This window comes from Miscanthus floridulus, chromosome 5 (genome assembly GCF_019320115.1).
Source record: "Miscanthus floridulus cultivar M001 chromosome 5, ASM1932011v1, whole genome shotgun sequence".
NCBI lineage: Eukaryota > Viridiplantae > Streptophyta > Magnoliopsida > Poales > Poaceae > Miscanthus > Miscanthus floridulus.
Genome location: NC_089584.1, coordinates 27247611 through 27268439, shown reverse-complemented (window position 1 = coordinate 27268439; position 20829 = coordinate 27247611). Strand labels below are relative to the sequence as shown.

General features: G+C 45.3%; 2 protein-coding genes across 2 annotated transcripts; both read left to right on the top strand.

The window, feature by feature from the left end:
- Positions 1–4588: 4588 nt before the first annotated feature.
- On the top strand, positions 4589–9297 carry LOC136449731 (uncharacterized). Its single transcript, XM_066449895.1, has 2 exons — positions 4589–5273; positions 8876–9297. The coding sequence occupies exons 1-2, from the start codon at positions 4604–4606 to the stop codon at positions 8983–8985; spliced, it is 780 nt and encodes a 259-aa protein (XP_066305992.1). The 5' UTR covers positions 4589–4603; the 3' UTR covers positions 8986–9297.
- Positions 9298–17042: 7745 nt separating this feature from the next.
- LOC136451842 (probable sarcosine oxidase) lies at positions 17043–18896 on the top strand. Its single transcript, XM_066452525.1, has one exon. It carries the CDS (start codon positions 17324–17326, stop codon positions 18584–18586), a length of 1263 nt encoding a protein of 420 aa, XP_066308622.1. The 5' UTR covers positions 17043–17323; the 3' UTR covers positions 18587–18896.
- The last annotated feature ends 1933 nt before the right edge of the window (positions 18897–20829 follow it).

Genomic DNA, 20829 nt, shown 5'->3' with positions numbered 1-20829 from the left:
ATGTAGACTTAGGGGGAGCGAGTTTTAGGGGGAGCTAGTTATCTAGTATTAGCTTATTATATACATTTGGAGTTTTATTTGTGTGATACACTATTACTTATGCATTCGTGTGTTTACTTTCATGCATACTATTATATATATGTGATAGTGCTATCTACGTGATTGTGATATTTGACATGTGTGATTTCTACTTTGCATTATCTATATGTCATATCACTTGTGTAATGCTCATTTGCCTTTTGCTTCCGCGTTTATACTTCGAAGCAAATGAGCTTTGTTATTTGTACTCATGATTAATTCATATTCTTTGAGTACATTGTGTTGGCTTGGGTCATATAAGCTTGACTAACTCTTTTGTTCTTATTGACAAAAGCTTATATGAACCAAGCCCATCAAAAACCTCACTCCACAACATACTCGAGGTAGTATTGTCATCAATCACCAAAAAGGGGGAGATTGAAAGCATCTAGGCCCCTAGTTGGATTTCGGTGATTAATGTCAATACAAGATTACTATGACTAACGTGTGTTTTGCAGAGGCAATTAAGTTAGGTCATGGTAATGGAGATCGATTAGGCAATCGAAGTTGTCATGCCCCTACGATGGAAATAGTTTCGGTTTTCAAAGGATAGACGACAAGGTTAAGGATAACTAGTTCTAAGTGTCGATTGGAGTTGGAGAGACACTTAGAGTAGTTTAGGACTTTGTTTTTCCTTTGGCCGTACTATGAAGGGGGGTATGAACGGGTAGCTTGACCTAGTTGAGTCTAGTGAGTTAGGTGTGGTGCACACTTGTTTAAACTAGCTCTAGGTAGCTTCTATGAATGCCCAAGATCCTATGGAGCAAACTTCATTCACATATATTCGAATGTTGGAAGTGAATGGAGGGTCAAACATTGACCGGACGCTGGCTCCGGTGCGACCGAACACTGGCTGCAGGGTCCGGTCAGTTCATTTGACCGTGAAGAACAAGTCTAGAGTGACCGGACGCTGGAAGGTCGTGTGACCGGACGCTGAGGGCTAGCGTCCGGTCAACTCCAGTAAGGGTCCAGACTTGGGAAAGAGTGACCGGACGCGTCCGGTCAGTGGTGACCGGACCCTGAGTATCTAGCGTCCGGTCGTTTACAGTAAGCATCCAAGAGCGACCGGACGCGTCCGGTCGGTACTGATGGGACCCTAACAGCGTCCGGTCATCATTTGAAAACTGTTCGCGGGTTGAACTGACCAGAGCGTCCGGTCAAAACGATCGGAGCGTCCGGTCATCCCGCAGAAGCTCATAACGGTTCGTTTTTTAGGCTGCCTTATAAATAGAGGCTCCACTCGTGAGTAGAGCAACTTTTGCTCATTCCAACAGCTGAGAAACACGTTTGTGAGTGCCAAGAAGAGCAAGGTCCTAGTGAGGTGTTTGTGATTTGAGAATCCAAGAGAGTAGCCTCACTAACAAATCAAGAGTAGCAAAGTGTGCATCCATCTTCTCATTAGGCTTCGCGTGGTCAAGTGAGAGTTCGTGCTTGTTACTCTTGGTGATCGCCATCACCTAGACGGCTTGGTGGTGATCGGGAGTTTGGTGTTCACCCGGCGGAGCTTGTGGGTGACCCAACTCAAGTTGTGAGCGGCTTTGGGTGATTCGCCGCGATGGAGTGTCGAAGAATCAACCCGTAGAGAGCACTTGATCCTTGCGCGGATCAAGGGAGAGCTACACCCTTGCGCGAGTGCTCCAACGAGGACTAGTGGGGAGTGGTGACTCTCTGATACCTCGGCAAAACATCGCCGTGTTCCTTTCTCTCTCTATTTACTTTGAGCACTTACTTTGAGTATTTAATTTGAGCAATTCAATACTTGTTTTACATCCATAGAATTGCTTGCTAGAGTAAGTTTGGAACATAGGTTGCGAGGTTGTTGTGCATTAGTTTGATATAAACACTTTTCTAGGCACAAGGGGTTAATTGGGCTATCCGTAGGATTTGATTAGTGCAAGAGAATTTAGAATTAGCCCAATTTACCCCCCCCCCCTCTTGGGCATCTTGATCCTTTCAAGGTGATTATTATTATCACTCTCATGATAAAATAGGGAAAAGAAATGGAGACCGGGCAGAGATATGGTATGGGTATTGGTGGGTGTAAGAGGTTGTGTCCCATGGCCAACGGGGCATAGCTTGATTACATTGTTTTCCCTGTTAGTGTTGGTTAAGGACCGGCTGTTGTATTAGATTCTAGTCAGGTCACATACTTATTATCCTAAGCACATACTTGTTTATGAGAGCAGGGAAGGCTCATTGCTCTCTTGTCGTGGGTTCTGGCTCTTTCTGGGCCGACTGATTAGAGGTGGGGATGGTGAAGGTCTAAGCACCACACTGAGTTCGAGACTCAGGAGTGGGGGCTTGGAGTCCAAGTTTGGACGAGGACCTGGACCCCTTGGTAGGAGAGTGGTGGATTGGATCTGTTTGCTCAACTCTTGCTTGAAAGTAGAATAGGTTCTACCTAGAATTGTTAGATAATGAACTAATCATGACTGCTAATAAGAAACATACATAAGGATTCACTACTAGTATTGCTTTCCGCAAAAAGGAAACACAGCAACCCAAAAAGCTTATTATATCCTTTGGAGTTGGGAAATTATTCCCATTAGTTCGGTAAGTATTGCAAGTACATTGTGTACTCAGGGTTTATTTACCCTATTGCAGATGCAGCTTGAAGAGTAGCTATTATGTGGATGATTCTTCTAGTGGGCACAGACGGATCCTTGTATTCTACCATTAGACGTTTATTGTAACTCCGCTGTTTAAATTCCGCACTCTGAACTTGGTACTGTAATAATGTATTTCTAAGAACTCTGATTGTATGAAAAGGACTAAGTATTGTAAAATCATTCTCATTATTAGATCCTGGAGGAAAAACGTGGATTATTCGAGTTCTCCCTTGGGGTGTGCTCGACGGAATCCGTCCGATGTAGCCAGCTTTCGGGGTACTTAGTGTCTGGTAGAAGACGAGCGCCTCCGGAAGGTGTGTTATTTCGGCCGGCTCTGCCACACTTCTCAAGACCACCACCAAAGTAATGAGCTTGATAAGGGTCCCACTAAGTCAATCGAGGTAATACAAACTTTTCATAGCACCTCACAAAGTTAGGAGTGTTGCCTAGGCAACCTCTAGCCAGCTAGGAGCCTTGCTCCAAGAGTAATGAAAACCACCCGTGACTAGGGTTTCACCAAGTTTTTGAATGGGAAGGAGCTTGATCTTCTTTAGTCTCTCTCAAGGCCAATCACCACAAGGAATCACTAAGATTTGGAGTTTGGTGGTTGGGAGCTTCAATGGAGGAGAGAGAAATGAATGCTAGTCTATTGGAGTGAATGAATGAGGAAGATGCTTGTTGGGGGAGAGAGAGGAGAAGAATAAATACCCCTATGCCCCCACAGAAACGGTCGACAGACAGAGCACGAAGGCTCCCGGCACGGTTCCGCGCAAGACAAAAAATGATATGAATGGTAAGCTCTTGACTGTGTTAGGCTAGATGTTTTGTGTGTTGGTATGGATTTGTGAGTACTTGGTTCATCCTAGCATACCGGTGATATCCCTTTAATAGTATGGCTTGTCCTGTACTCGATTTTAAAAGATAAAATGAATTTAAACTAGTCCGATTGAGCTTCCAAACCATTCCTTTCGAGTTTTTTTGGGTGGTCTCCTTTTAAATGTCATGCATCCACGATGATTAATTAGATGTCAACACTTAACAAATGTCATTAGTTCCTTAGTTGTATAATCAACATCACCAAAACTCATTTAGAGCTTGTTTGCACTTACAAAATACAACTATTTGTAAATGGCTATATCAACAGTAACAATCTCTAGATCGACCTGTGGCATGGTTGGATGGTTTTCATGCATTAGATCTGTTTTGTAAAGAGCATCCAATGAGTAAGATATGAGGTGATAGAAACCAATTAGGTGATAGTATTTGTAATATATATATATATATATATATATATATATATATATATATATATATATATATATATATATATATATATATATATATATATCATTGTTTGGCTAAACGGTCGTTTAGTCCGTTTACACACTGTTTAAGCGCTATACGGTGGTACACCGTTTCTGTTTAATCGGTTGTTTTGACCATTTAAATGGTCGTTTTACCCGTTTAAACACCCGTTTTGTCCGAATAATGAGCTAAACGGCAGATGACCGACCGTTTATCGTTTAGGATAACACTAATATAGATAGATAGATACGGTTGAATATGTTTTAAGGATCGGTTGAATATGTTTTAAGGATCTATTTGGCATGACTCTTTTTTAAATGATCCCTCGAAAGAGGCAAAGCATGTTAGGAGCCACTTTTGCCGCATACCGAATTCTCTATTTTTTGTGTGTGAATATACCGAATTCTCTATTGTGCACTAGAAAACAGCGCTATTGGAGTTGAAGTTGGATGCACGCCAAACGAGATGCCAAGAAAAGTGATGTTGGAGTCGAAGTTGGACCCACGTCAAACAGATCCTCCCACAAGGAGTAGTAAAAGTTTCCTATTTTATCTTTTTCTGCTTTTTGCAATTTTTGATAGCTGATATTTCTTCCTTCCCTCCGGGGCAAAATGAGATCCGCCGCAGCACCGTGCCCACTTCCCAACCCAAACCCCGATGCGTCCCCACCTCCGGCGCCGATGACACCGCGCGCCCCGCAGCTTCGGCACCAGCCGCCGCACCTCGTCCTCTCCGAGGCCGTCGCCTCCTGGCACCCCTTCCACAAGAAGCCCTGTCTCTCGGACCGCTCCACCGCTCCCCCCTCCTCAGCCCGCCTCCCTGATGCGGAGACTCCGACGCCTGCCCCCTCGGGGGGCGGTAGCGGCGGATCCTTCCGCTGGTTCGGGCTCCGCAAGCGGTGCCGCCGCGGTGCGGGCTCGCGGTCCGTGTCCGGACGCAGCAGCGACCGCCGGAGATCCGGCACGTGCTCCGACTTCCATTTCACGTGCGGCGCCGGTGGCGGCGGCGCCACTGACTCCAGCGGGGAGATGTGGGCGTCGGATATCGGGGAGATGCGGATGAGGGACGTGCCGATGGCGACGGAGTTCGGCCCAGCGCCCGTTGGTGGGGTTGCTGCCGGGAGTGGTGGCGTCGTCGCTGCAGCGGAGGCAGCGGCCGCCGATTCTGGGTACGGGAGCGAACCTGGGTACCGTGGCGACGTGGAGCTGGGATACGGAGATGAGATCGACGAAGAGGAGGAGGATGGGAAGCAGCAGCTGTTCTGGGGCGGGGTGATTGGAGGTGATAAGCGTCCTTGAATTCAATTCTTTGGATAGACACTGCTCTTAGCTTTTGGCACTGTTGGCAGCATTACTTTGTGCACTTTGATTTAGAATATGTTTGTTGGAACATCTTCGTTTGTTAACTTTGTAGATTGAGATTCTGGTGTCGATGGATATTTCTTGTTTGGGATCAAATAATTCTAGGTCATTGCGCTCATCTGTTCTTGGCTCCCGTAATGTGTCGTTAGTCTTGCTCGTTGGTGTTGATGTCTGACCATAAATATCTGTGGTGGATTAGTTGAGTCAAAACAGTTTTTAGGGGAAATGCATTTGTTTATCAAATACCCATACAATATGCTTGTAGTTGTATGGCTGACAAAATGACTATGCCTGATTAATATTCCTTTATACTCCTGATCACAAATATATATATTTTTTATAACAAGATCACAAATGTTTGTTTTTCATGGCATTGATGTGACCTACAAGATGGAACTTTGACTAGAAGTATCTATAAAAAATATTGTTTCGAATATAAAGAGTTACTCCCTCTGTCCTGGAATGAGAAGCGTATTTTGATCAGAGAAAAGTTGTACAAAATTTATTTGACCCTTAATTTCTCTTGCAATATGTTGACATTTTCTAAATAATCAATATCATTTCAGAGGCACTTTGAATGCAAATATATTAATGCAAGTTTCATGTCCTAAACTTGTATATAACTTGACTAATTGTTGGTTGAAGTTTGTAAAATTTCACTTTTCCCCGTACAAAATACGCTTATCATTCTGGGATGGAGTGAGTATATATTATGGGAGTATTTTTTTTCATGTAGTAATAGCAGTGTTATTTTGTCAATCTATATGATTTTTAGCTACAGATGGTCAAAGCTAAAGACACTTGACATGGGACAAGCCTAAAATGATTTATATTTACGATGGAGGAAGTATAGTGTTACCTGAGATAATTTGGTCTGGTGTGGGGCATGCTTTCTATATGCATGTCGGTACATGTATAGTATCTCTAGACTTCTTTTATGTTCCACCTATTTTTTATGGAGGAAGTATAGTGTTGTTGTTGTTGTGGTGGTGGTGGTGTCTCCTTTCAATCATGCGATGAAGAAGAATTAATCCAATTTCCCCAAATTACTCTAGTCTCCCTCCACGCCGACTTTGCCTGGCCATCTTCTTGACAATGGTTATCTCCAAATGATCTAAGGATCATAGCAGCAAGTACCGTTAATGCCAAATTCATCTGAAAGAATAGTGTGCCATAAGTCTGGTTTCCCGTTCAGTTTGATTCCTCATGAATTCTTTTATTTTATTTGCCCGCTTATTTAGTTTTGGAAACACAGCCTCTGCTGAGGCTGCTAAACCATGAAACTTCAGAAAAATGGACCAAGTTAATGCATGCGCCAAAGATCTGAAAGGGTAATTGTGTGAAATTGATGGTTTAATGTCTGTATCACTAGCTTGGGTGGTGCTATGGTAGCAGGCTAGCAGCACAGCAAAGTTCAAGCACATGGCTGAAGAAGGGGCAATACGTAGAGTAACTCCCAAGATAGGAATAAAAACAAGACGTAATAAAAAAGTATCGGCGCAGAAAGTTTCTATTGAAAGAAGATCTAAACAAGGAAGAGCACTCGCATTCGTTGGTTATTAGAAGCATCCCAAAAGCGCCCGGGTCGAAATATGGCTTTCAAATTAAGTTCTGAATTATTAGATGCTGCCAAAGGGAGTGGGGATACCATATGCAAAAAGGAAGTGAGTCATAGAATGGCAAAGGCAAATAGAGGCATAGAACTCTTGCACAATTTCGTTAATCCATGAACAAAATCTAGGTATGTAGTTTCAGGGTCGGCTCTAGGGCCTGGGCTTTTTTGGGGTTGGGGGTGGTGTGGGGGGAGGAGGAGGTGACGGCTGTACCCGGGTCCGGTCTGAGTAGCACTTAATATCTCCATGTAATGTTAGCCCATTTAAGGAGGCCCAGCCCCAGCTTGTGCACAGCAGCTTGTCCATGCAAAGACTTGTGTCGCTCTTGCTGCCTCGATTTGTCTTCACCGTCGTAGGCGCTTCTTCTTTTTCGTGTTGCAGCTGGCAGTGCCCTTGTTCCCAGACCCCACCCATTGAGATATCGTAACTCGTAAGGCGAGGTGCCATGTGTCTGGTGGCCTGTGCCCTCAGTGGCCCTACTGGCAGCACCGCAGCGTCCAGGCCCCAAGCAGGCCATCGGCTTTCCGGTTGCAGCCTGCAGGGTGCATGCGCTGGCGTTGACACATTGTCAGGGGATAAGGGTTCGGGGCGCCAGCTAATCCTTTTATTATTTGTGGCGAGATTCTGCTGTTCCCTCTCAAATTATTCTGTTGTTTCATTCTTGAGCTCTGGAATTTGCTTGGCTTGGGAGCTGCAGCTTCGCTCCCTTGCACGGCGCTAATGAAAATAGCAGAATTGGCTAATCCATCAGTTAGGGGTTTGAGAATGTTCCTTGAGTCTTCAGTTTTCTTAGCAATTTTTGTTCGAATAATTCTGGAATTGGTTAAATGCTGGGAAGTCGCTGAGAAAGCAATTTCACGTATCGAGCAACTGGGGTTGGATAAAATCTGTTTTGGTAATTTTCTACCCACAGCTGCTCTGATAAGTGTTGCTTGAGCATTTTAGATTGGTATTATTGGTTGTGTTCCTTGTTACATCTATTGTACCATTTAGTTTAATGCTACTAAGATTTTGGCCTTTCATTATTAAGCCCTCCCTTTAGTCCATTTCTCATCTGCCACTGGGTAGCTTGGCTAGTTCTTGATTGCTAATGAATGATAATGCCATGTCTTGTATAGATGGGAAGCCATAACAATCAAATTTGACCTCCCTTTGAGGAAACATTTAATTTTTCCGTTACTCCTAGTTTATTTTGAGGGAACAAGTAAAAAACAAACTCTTCCACACCTGCCCAGAGGCCAGGTCCTCATATGTAACTCTGATCTGATATTGTCAGCCCAACGTGACAAGGTAGCGAACTAGCAATTGTGCATCTTCCATGACTTGGAAGGGTCGTTGCAACACTTTTTTCAATGTGAAATACTGTTCCATACATGTCTAATGTCCTATTGCATTTGGTAATTCAATGTGCTTGTACACTAGAGTAAGAGTTAAGGGGGGAAAATCAGCATTGCTACATTAGTTCTTGATTAAGGATTTAAGGAAAAAAAATCTTTTTGACCATACTTTCAGAATAGGAAATATTGTCCTTTTGCAAAGATTAACTTGTCATACGCTTGCACCATTTTGGATAGATGGCTAGTCCTTATGTTTGCTGCAGTCAACTGACTGAAGATAGTTTTTATTTCTAAAATTGTTGGTTGTCTGGTGCAATTGTGATCATGCTATCATGAACTCATGGCCCTCGTATAATGGTATTGGTTTCCTGCAGCTACCACTACCGGAAACGTTCTTGGATTTTGGATTTATATTTTTATGTTGCAATGTATGCTCTTTATCTGTGCAGCTACCACAACCAAAAGCGTTCTTGGATTTTGGATCTATATTTTTATGTTGCAATGTATATGCTCTTTATCTGTGTGCTCCTAGAAACTTTCCTGATTACGGTTCTTTTCCCCCTCCATTGCAGATATGAATAAAATGAAAATCAATGGTGACAATAACTTTGGGGAGCAGAAGAGCCATCACCGTTGCAGGCGCAAGAAGCATGATGTGAGGATGTTGGATTCCTTGAGTTGAAGAATTATGTAGGGAGCAGAAGAGCCATCACCGTTGCAGGTGCAAGAAGCATGATGTGAGGATGTTGGATTCCTTGAAGAAATCTGTAGTGCTAGAAGTGGTGAAGCGTCTATGTATGTTTTGTAGTGTTCCTTCTTGCAGCAGCTATTATCGGATAGCGTGTCTTTGTTGTAGCATTCACTGATAGAACAGGCAACTAGTTACCAGTGTTTCGACTTCTTGTATGGTCACAGAGGTTTCCTGGTAGTAGTTCCCTAGTTTCTGGGCGAGAATTTTCCATGAGTTTATCTATGAATGAAGGCTTCAAGAGTAGCGAATGTGCTAAGAACATGTGTCTTCTTGTTTGTTTTGGTACACTTGTTATCATGCTGTCTCTGCTGGTCTGACGTTTTTCATTTTGAGTTGAGTGCGTGATTGATACAGCATCAGTCAGCTACTTGGGTGCAGTGACAAATACTGCCATTGGTTACAGCGTAGGCTAATGTTTATACGAATTATTTGTGTTTGCTTTGAACATCTGTAGTCGGTTGCTGCTGATGTTTAGTCAGTGTCTTGCAAATTTTCGTGCCCTAGATGCCTTGTTTCGTCCTAGTCGTGGTTCGATGTCTGGGACCTCTTGTGCCTCTGTAGTCGGTTGTCATTCCATCTTTATTTCTTCATCCTAGTTGTCGTTGACGTCGTCTTGTTGCCCCATTGTCTTTCTACCAGTCGACCATTTCCTTTTTCTCATTTGTTTTTCTTTGCTCTCCCTGTGATATTTAGGCATTGTCGTTGGGTCTTGTTCGGCTGGTCTATAAGTCGTTTGTGCTGATTTGTACGGCTGATTTGTTGGGAGAGAAAAATACTGAACCATGGCTGATAAGCTGGCTTATATGAGCAGCCGAACACAACCCGTCGTGAAGTGTTGTTGCTCTTAGGGAAAATATTGATGTTAGGCAGTTTCACGTAGTGCTCTCTCTCCGTTCGAGTTTAATACAAAGATGCACAAACTTTTTGTGTATTTGAGAAAAAAAATCATGGTTGGATGTCTTGCTATACTTAAATTATCCACAGCTAATTGCATTATTCTTTGTTCTTTTTGAATCTTGACAAATTTGTCAGCGATGTAACCTTTACTTATCTGCATAGGAGGAAGGAGAAATTCTATTACCATGATATTTTCAGATAATGTTGGATGCATAGTAACTAGGCGGTGGCACTTGAAGAAGAGTTCAAATGTTCCAAATCCTGGTGACTTGTATATTTTCTTCTACTCCGTACTCTACTATCCTACTCGTAACTCGCTGGATTTGGAACATTACGTTGGGCTGAATTTGTTTTTTTGGAGGAAAGTTGGGCTGATAGGATGGCTGTCCGCTTCGTCTAGGCCCATGTACGCCAGCCGCAAGGTAAGGTAACATTGCGTTGCTGGCTGGGCCGGGCCTATATTACCAGATCAGAGAGGCTTATTAAATTGGATCATCATCGAGTTGTGTTTGTTCATTTTGGTTTGGTACTAAAAATGTTATCGAGAACTCGAGATGAACCTACAAAACTTGTAAATGTATATTCCAGTCAGTTATCTATCGATATATGCACGTACTGACCGACTTTAGCACCAACTAAAGCAAATGGCTCATCATCTGCCAATTAATAAGCTAATTATAAACCGATCGATGACGTCCGGTTGCCGTTTGCTGCGCCACAGGTTGTCAGGTTCAGTTTTTTTTCTGTCGTGTGTATATATGTTTTCAGATAAAGCGACGACTACTCTACGATTGGGACAGAGAACGTCCGTCGTTTTTTTTTTTTTTGTTATTTATTATCGACTGAAATGCATTTTAATTTTATTTGTTTTCCTTCTGCTAACCTATACTCCTATATATCAGCGGTATATATATAGCAAAATTAAAACTGGTCAACTCACTCGATATACAAATTAATTAAAGTTTGGTATCTCATGTATAATGTATTCTATCTATATATCATGCAAATTTACTAATCTTTGCCTGCCGTCCAGTATTAATTAACCCCGCCGTGCCATGTCTACCAAGACACTAGTGTTAACGCTTTTCTGGTCACACACTACGTATGTCCCGAAAAAAAAGATTGTTGGAAGTTGGACATGAAAAAAATTAGGCAACAATGGCAGGACCTTTTACAGCTTCGATAGTTTCATGTAAATTGGGTCATTCGGTGGCGGGAGATTCGTCAGTCAACATTATTTAGTTTGAACTCGGACTTGAAAACTCCAAGTCAACATTTAGTTTGAACTCGGACTTGAAAACTCCAACGCAAAAGTTTTGGAGCGATAAGTTTTAGCTCAATAACCGGCTCACTGGCGTCTTTGCGGAAGCAGGAATGTTTTCCAGATGTGACGGGTTTATAAAGGTCAAACACAACCATGCAAGGACGCATTAGTGCATATATTACTTTGTGCAACAAATATAACAAAAATCCAAAAGTAAAGCACTGACACCTAAAATACCTCACTAAATAAAGATTACCTACAAGCTACATCCGTGTGTAATGGCCTGAAATTTAAAATACCTTTCGTCACATATTTGTTCTTCTTCTTTGGTGCCATCGTTGCACTTGCAGCGGAACCACCGGCCACCGTGGTGCCGCGTCAAGTCGTTACGCCGCCGTCCGTCGGCCGGCCACCGCTCGAGTCGTCGCCCTGCCGTCCACCGGCCACCGCGTCCGCGTCGAGTTTTTGCGCCGCTGCGGCGCTGCCTTTGCAAACTCTACGCCCCAATCAGATTCGAATACGAAAAAATGGAGGACGGAGCAGACAAGCAGTCGAGGAGTCGGTCTCTATTCTATCAGGCCGCCATTAGCTTCCTTCGTTCCGGACTTCTAGTAATTGAGGCCCATCAAGGAGAGCCCACTAGGCCACAAGCACATCACCAGAAGGTCCAGAAGACCACAACCAACAGGGTACAGACTGGCAAGCTTGTATTGACGTATGTATTTTATATGTATTTACTGGTGTATATATATAATAGGCGGTAGACAAGGCTTGCCAAATACCTGCCTACGCCCCTGCCACCACTATTGCAGGGTCAATCTTGCGTATTAGGATCTCGGTGTACCACATGGCCTCCTCTTCAAGTTCCTCCACTTTATCTTCTAGTACGACGACGGTAGGGTAGGGTACTGTTGATTTTGCCTCTAAGGTGCATCGCAGGAGAGAGAAACTACATACCTAAAATCTTTATTAATATGCACATACTTGTCTGGGGATTATTTGATATCTTAACGCATGCAAACTTGACCGCCTATGGTAACCATGGGTCGTCCATGACAAACCTATTATTAGGCTTCTTTATTCTTGAACTCCTTCGGTGTTGTGGAGTCTTGGACTCCTTTTTAGCTTTTGAGTGGCTCCTTAATTCAAGGAGCGGGTCCTCTTCTGCTTTTCGAGGAGCTTTCCAGAGCTGGAGGAGGCATAGTGTTGAGTGCTCGTCGCGCAAGTAGTATGCAATGTTGCAGCCGTAGGGATACCTGCAGCAGATGGAGTCTAAATCTTGTCCAGGGCATCTTCGATGGCCCTCATCAGGCAAAGGCAGGATACACACAAAGCACTTACGAGCTCTGCTAAACTTCTTGTTCTTGATGCATCCCGAGCATAGGGCATGCCCCACGGTGCACTGCACAAAAACACACTAGTAGCAAGGAAGCCCACGGTAAGGAAAGAGAAGATCTGATTAGGCGTGTAAACCTATAAGATGGGTGGCTTTAGAGGGCTGAAGCAGACGTTGCAGTCCAATAGGTCCTTGTCCGCCACCGTCACTTGTAGCACCTTGTCATCGTCCACAGCTCCACGGCCAGCACTGTCGCTGAATCGGACGGATGACTCACCTCTCGCCCTCCTCCTACCCTCGTCAAGCTGCTCCACTTTATCGTCGGTACGCCTCGCGCGAACCCTTCACTAATTGATTGAAGGATGACTATTGGTTAGGGTACTTCCCTAGGGCATATGCCCCCATGTGCATCGCTGGTGCATCCAACGAGGATGCACATGGGGGCAAACTTTTTGCATCTGAGGATCTTGGATGCACAAAGTGTATTAGCCGATGCAGCGTTGTATCTCGGGGTCTTGTGTGATAGTCGTACGGACTGCTTGGCCGCTCAAGTATAAGAGAAAAGATAAACCTAAATTCTAAATTCTAGGTCTTCAGCATCTAACATGATTACTTATGGACTAAGTAACCTAGCTTACTTGCTCTGGCTTTAATCAACAATCCTCCCTCCTGCCGGATGATTACTTATGGACTAAGTAACCTAGCTTACTTGCTCCGGCTTTAATCAACAATCCTCCCTCCTGCCGGATGAAAAAGAAGTGTTTGGTCTATCGACGCTGATACATCTCTAAATGTACTGTTGTTTCGTTCTTTCCAGAGATTTTCCATATGACCAACGTAAAGACGGCATCAAAGCCTTTTCAGCGTACGCACTCCACTGACTATAGGATGTTTTCTCCAAAGAAGCGAGCCAGTTCCATTCTGAATTGCAGCACTGACCATTCACACCATTGCATAGGGATCAGGAATGATTGACACCACGTCCAGACGATGAAGCAAAAGAGCAACCGCCGTATGATGTTGGTCAATAAAAGTAAAATGTACTTTCTTAACATGAAGTATGATCTCCCATATCACCTAGCAACATTAAAATTAAAACTCAACTTATACGCGGGAAAAAAAATAACAAATGTTATTAAAGGGTAGACTGAGCCGGTAGTAACTCGAACCAAACATTAGTTTAGGACACCTCCAATAATGCATATTATGAGTTACTCCCTCCATCCTAAAATTTAAGGAAATGAGAGTTTAAAATTTATACCAAAATATAAGGTATTCTATATGAACGAACACTTAAAAAGCAATATTCACATGCATGTCTACCGTTAATGTCTATTACCGATCCAAATATTATATTGTAATATGGGAGAGTTATATGCGTCATTTTTTCTTATCACATAATATATTTAAAATTACTTGGATTATTTATATTTCAGGATAGAGAGAGTATTATAGTCGATTACTCGTTATTGCTGGAATGTGTCGGAGAGTTTGCGGATTAGCTTCGCTGATTCTCTCAATTCCAAGACAACTGGCGTCCTGGCCGTTTCGCCCACCTGGACCGGACCAAAAATGGGCCACGTCACCTATTTGCCCAGCGCGTGAAAATCGTCCGAGCGCTGCCAGCCAACACGCCCGCACGCGCTCATGGGTGGCCGACGACGCACCGCAGCTCAGCGCTCCGCCGCGACGGCCGGCGGGGGCAACGGCGGCGACGCCCTCACGCCCCCCATGACCGCGAGTTGCTGTCTTCTTTGCCGCTGGTATGGTGCCACCGGTCGCCACGGCCGGCAATGTTCCGTTGGCCGACGAGGCGAACGATAATGGCCGCCACTGCCGCTGCCCACTGCTGAGAGACAGCGCAGGTCCGGTTCGTTTGTTATAATTCGTATTTTTCAACTTATTTTTTTAGCCGAAATAGTGTTTTTCTCTCCTAACAAATCAGCCGTAACAGTGTTTCGACTTATTTTTTCAGCGAAGCAAACGGAGCCGCAGACTATATAATCTTGAGTCCTTAATAGACAATATTCAATAAGTTGTCTCATAGTAACTAATAATTTTTTAATTTTTGTATATAACAAAATTATATAGAAATAACTCATATAATAGTGCATTAGTAGTCTGAGTCTTTATTTTTAACTTATGATACGGTTGTTTCATGAAACATTGACTTCTTTCTTTTATCCATTATTCTCTTCTTCACATCGTAAAATTCTACTTTTTTTCCTCACTTCATTCCTCCTTCGTATCATAAAAAATGATACATGAATTTGTATGAGATGACTTATGATACCTTTTTTTTTTGGAAAAAGGAAGATTTTATTTCATTCCCGAGATCAGGACTTACGGTACGAAGGAATGCATTTGCTCTTAGTAAAAAGAAACTGTTGCTGGAAAAGAGAGCCGATTATCCCCACAAGAAGTGCCCCTCTCGTCTCGGTATCTTTCTGGGGAAATAAGGTGTCCAGATTTGATCATCTCGTTGAGCACGCAATCAATATAGAGTACTTAATTACCAGCCGGTGTCATGTGCACGAACGACAGTACAATCATGTGCTAATTTGATTCTGGCATCTTGATTGGACTTGGCAATTAGCATCATTGATATATCTGGTGCAGTTCTTACTATAGTTTGGAATTGGCAGTGTCCTAATCTGTTCCATCTAACCAGCTAATGGACAAAGTATTGGTTCCTTCCTCGTATCTTCGAGATCCTAATATAACATTGTTATGAGCCGAACTTGCAACTCAGATGCTAGGCCTGTTACAACTTTCACTGTATTAGCAATATAAAACTATATCCGTGACCATTGCTTAGACGAAGGTCTTACCTGTAGGCACGAGGGTAAGACCTTCTCCAGGTAAAACCAACAAAGAGCATGATGTCAAGACTTTATCCTCGTAGCCGCCGCCACCTACCTGCTCCTCGCTCCGCCTACCCCGCTGCTGCCGTCGTCGTGCCTAGGCCCCCTTTCCTTTTGGATTGAGTCTGCCGGAGACAAGAGAGGGAGGGGACTTCACTCAAAAGAAGGGGAGTAGACCTATCATTTTTCTCGTAGTTTTTTTTCTTAATCAGGATAATAAATTTCCAACAAAATCAAATGATTTTTTGTCAGAATTGTGTGTCCTGCAATGACTTTGGTGATTGCCATGACGAGATCGACGTTGCAGGTGTCATCGGTAGGCGATCAATTTGTAGCCTTTATCTACAAGGAGAAGGGGTGCTTCTGGGAGCCCCTACGAGGACAGCGACTCCGGGTCATCGATCTCGTCATCGATGGTCGCGGAGAGAAAATCAAGGTCAAGGTTATAAATTTGCATCCTATGTCAAACCTGACGATGCAACTGTCGATATTTTTTCAGCGATTTGGATTGGTTTCGAAGCGTTGGATCTTGCGGCATGCTCAATATTTTTGGGTTGGCCGTTGGATTCGGTTGGCATAAGGGTTGCACTTTGGCTCTGGCGTTCGAGGAAAGCCATTGGGGAAGAAGACGATCGAAAAATCTGGATAGAATATTATATATTTTTTATTTTAGATTTTTTTCATGTGTAATTTTGGGATTTATTATACCAAAATTTAATATAAGTCCCCTTTCTTTGGAAAAAAAAGCAATATAAAACCCTGAAATGTGATTCTGCGTGGCTCTCTCCATTAGAGTTTTGTATACTTATTTGCCTCACGGAGTCACGAATTAATTCTGCATATGCATAGAAGGGAGATAGTAGGTACTGACGGCACGCCCGGACAGTAGGATAAGGTTGGTGAGATACTAAAAACCTTCATACAGAAAACAATAAAAAGGCCTTCCTTTGTCTTTTACAAAAATCACCGGCTGCAATGCTGTGATTCGTGATTGCCCTTCCAAACAAAAATTATTTATATTACGGTCAAAGTCATGATTGATAGCTTTCGCAAAGACAAAAAAAGTCATGATTGATGGATACCTTCAAATTTAAAAATAAATGGCGTTTTCAGTTGCTCACATCTCACATTGAAACTTAACTTTGGCGTTAAATGGGACGTATACTTATTCGATATGTGTTCTAACAGAAATTTTAAATGATTAGTCCTTTCACTATGACAAAATTTCGTAGAAAGTACGTGCATATACACGTGTTTTTACCGAGCTTTTACGTTTTCTGATGCGTCCAGAGCTAACACAAGTCCTGTAATATTGAAATTGATTTATGGATACAATTCTTTTTCCATTGTTTCAAATTGATAACCCGAATTTGCAATTTAAAAGTTCAAGCAACCCATTCGGAAGCTTCGAAGCTATAAAGATGTGCTCATGTCATTGGGTTCCCATGATAGGATGGGGATAACTTTACAATGCCAATCGATGTATGTATTTCTGTTTCCTTTTTTCTTCACGAGGATACTCCTTCCGTTCTAAATTATAAGAAGTTTGACTTTTTTAGGTACATACCTCTTGCTCTGCGATTAGATATGCATTATGTTAAGATGGATAGTAAAATGAATGCATCTATAAAACCAAAACTTCTTATAACGGAGATAGTATAATGTGCGATTCACAATGAAACTGTAGGTTCTGGTAGGAATCACGGCATCAGGTAAAGAAAAAAACTTATCCCAAACGACACGAGACAATCAGCTCAACCCTACTGCAGGAGTATTATTTATAATGACTTCGAGGACCACTGCTTGCAATTGCTAGTCACTCTTGCTGCCACAGCTAGTGGCACAACACTCGCCTTGTCACTTCACCGTGCGTCAAGAAGCCACCGATCGAACTCGTTCGCGCGCGCCATGGCCGCCGCGAACGCAGGCCCCGAAGCCGAGGCCGCTGCCGCCGGCCACCGTTTCGACTTCGACGTCATCGTGGTGGGCGCGGGCATCATGGGCAGCTGCACGGCGCACGCGGCCGCGGCCCGCGGCGCGCGGGTCCTGCTCCTGGAGCGGTTCGACCTGCTGCACCATCTGGGCTCGTCGCACGGCGAGTCACGCACCATCCGCGACGCCTACCCCAAGGCGCAGTACCCGCCGATGGTCCGCCTCGCGCGCCGCCTCTGGGCGGAGGCCGAGGCCGAGTCGGGCTACAGCGTGCTGACCCCGGCGCCGCAGCTCTCCATGGGCCCGCGCAGCAACGCGTCGCTGCTCGCCGCCATCAGGAGCGACCCCGGCGCCGAGGAGGAGGCGGACCTGGCGCGGAGGTGGGGCGGCGCGTTCCGTGTCCCCGACGGCGACGGGTGGGTGACCGCGGTGAGCGAGCGCGGCGGCGGCGTCCTGAACGCGACCAAGGCCGTGGCCATGTTCCAGGCGCTCGCCGTCAAGAAGGGCGCCGTGATCAGGGACAAGACGGAGGTCGTTGGCGTCAGGAAGGGACCCGAGGAGGAGGGAGGAGGCGTCGTGGTGACGACGAGCGCCGGAACCGAGTTCCACGGCGGCAAGTGCGTGGTGACGGTAGGCGCGTGGGCGAGCAAGCTGGTCCGGTCCATCGCCGGCGGCTTGGAGCTCCCCATCCAGCCGCTGCACACGATGGTCCTGTACTGGCGCATCAAGCCCGGCCGCGAGCGGGACCTCGCGGCGGAGTCCGCTTTCCCGACGTTCTCCAGCTACGGCGACCCGCACGTGTACGGCACGCCGTCGCTGGAGCTGCCGGGCCTGATCAAGATCAACTACGACGGTGGCCCGCCGTGCGACCCCGACGGCCGCGACTGGGCCCACGGTGGCGGTGGCGTGGAGGAGCGGGTTGCCCGGTGGATCGAGGAGTTCCTGCCCGACCACGTGGACACCGCCGGCGGGCCGGTCTCCAGGGTGTCGTGCATGTACTCCATGACGCCAGACAAAGACTTCGTCATCGACTTCCTCGGCGGCGAGTTCGGGAACGACGTCGTGGTCGGGGCTGGGTTCTCAGGGCACGGGTTCAAGATGGCGCCGGCGGTGGGGAGGATCCTGGCCGAGATGGCCATCTATGGCGAGGAGAGGACAGCGACGGAGGCCGGCGTGGAGCTCGGCAGCTTCAGGATCAACCGGTTCGAGGGTAACCCCTTGGGAAACGGCAAGAATTAGTGAACCACTGGATCACTAGTATAATGCCCGTGCTAACGCAACGACAGCGATGCACACGACAACAACCAAATAACTACATTTTTTTCCAAGAAACAACCAAAGTGATAGGAAGCTGAGTAAAGCACCAATTTTTTTTTTATGTGAAAGAAAAATTACCAGGTTGCAATTGAACAATTAGGACAGCTTTGTTTTTTCGTGGAAGTCATCAATGGGGGACGACCACCATTTGGTTTTCTCGTGTAAGTCATTTCAGAGCATAAGGGACACCAACCACAAGTACACAACTGCACTTATTAAACTCACAATTTGAAACATATGATGATGGGTTCAGCAAAAGAGTAACCAATTCTATTTATGGATTTAAAATAATGACAGCTGGCAAAACAAATACCTGGTCTATAAATGCGAAAGAGTTTCGTTGTTCTGTTGCAATGGAGGCGACAATACTCTATCGGTGGTGATCTGCCACTATTTCCTCTTCCCTATGATATATGTGCAGTGATATAGCTCATATGAGAACTTAGCTAAGATACGGTCAATATAATCTATCAATATAATCACACTACCTGAGTTCATTTGAAGATCGAAAAGAACTGGTAAGAGTAGCATCAGATGGAACTGACTGGTGTATGTGTGTTTCTGTTGGGGGAGGAGGACAAGCAAGTCTTACTGGACCCCAGAACATTTAAAATCTGCTCTTCCAAGATTCCATTTCACCAAGAACCTAAATAAGTAAGCAGTTCAAATATAATTGTTAAGGAAAAAATATATAACAGATCAACACAAAGTCAAAGCATTCGAAACTAACAAAGTGAAATAAAGAAAAGAACCATCGAAACTCAGAGACAATTTCCCACCCAACTGTTGGCGTTGAGGAATTTTGTCGAGCAAGTGGTGTGCGCTATTGGCTGGTCAAGCAGCCCGCTTTGCTTACCAGTGACTACCATGGCAAAGTCCGATCCTTGTGTGCTTGCGACAGCCCTACAACTTAAATTCACTCCTGTTGGCAGCTCTAAACTGCATCACGTTGCTTCATGGTGGCGTCCAGCATGCTGCATCGGCCGCATGGTCACCACCATGGTCCGTGCGGTGGCTGCTGGAAGAGGAAATCTAGGTTCGAGAAAAAATTGACGAATGGAATGGAGATTCTTGAGCGGGCGGGTTCAGACACATACCATGGTGGAAGCGGCGAGGACGGCGTGTCGTCCATTGTTTTCCACCGCCCAGGCCACGAAGGCCTCCACCGATGCGCCGTCATCACGTCGGCGCTGCCGGGACTCCACGATGACGGCCACGTCATCAGGAGCCTCCGCCAGGATCCTCCCTGCCGCGTCCTGGCCCTTAGCGGCGTCGTGGGAGGATAGAACAATGTGGAGGCCGTGGGGCGCGAGCCAGCGGGCCGCCCCGAAGCCTATCCCGCTTACCAGGGCGTCCAGCTCGTCGCGAGTGAGGCGCGCGTAGGAGGAGAGCTTCACATCGACGTCGCCCTCCAGCTTGCGCGCCTCCCGCCGTAGCTCCTCCCACACGGACTCAGTGGACGAAACTCATCTTGGCCGACGCCTAGGTCGGTGCCACGGCCTCGTCTGCCATCACCGTCCAGGCTGGGGCGTCCTTAGATCCGGCCGACGCCGCGTCCTCGGTGGGGTGACAAGATCCTGACGATCGCCGCTGCGGAGGCAACGTACGTGCTGCGGCGAGACGAGGAAGGTGCGGAGGCAGGAGATCGAGCGGAGGCGGACTTCGTGTGGAAAGAGCCGCAGATTTCTCGTGCGTCATTTTTTCTCGCGTCAATATTCCTTTTTCCACGACGCATGGAGGAGGAATACCATACAAAATATGTTGATCGTTGGATCGTGCGTGAGTAATGAGAGAGAATATTGAGGACAGATCTGGGCGGTTAATTCGGATGTGGTTGGTTTTGTGTGTACAATTTTTGGGGTGCATTTAGGATGGTCATCTCAACGGGGGACGCTTTTCTGGGTGGATCAAGCGAAGAAAACTTGGTGCATTAGTAGGGTAGATAGATTCATCCGTAGAAGTTCAATCGTAGGCTTGTCCGATATCAAATATGTGACACATCACACATAATAAGGTAGTCGTTATACACGCACTGCAACAAGAAATGGTTAAGGGAAGATTTCCAAGCCATGTGAACGTGATCTTGAAGATCACAATAACGGATATGTGCCCATCTTCCATTGGTCTTTCAAAGAAAAAATCAGCTTCAATTTCAATCTCTTGTT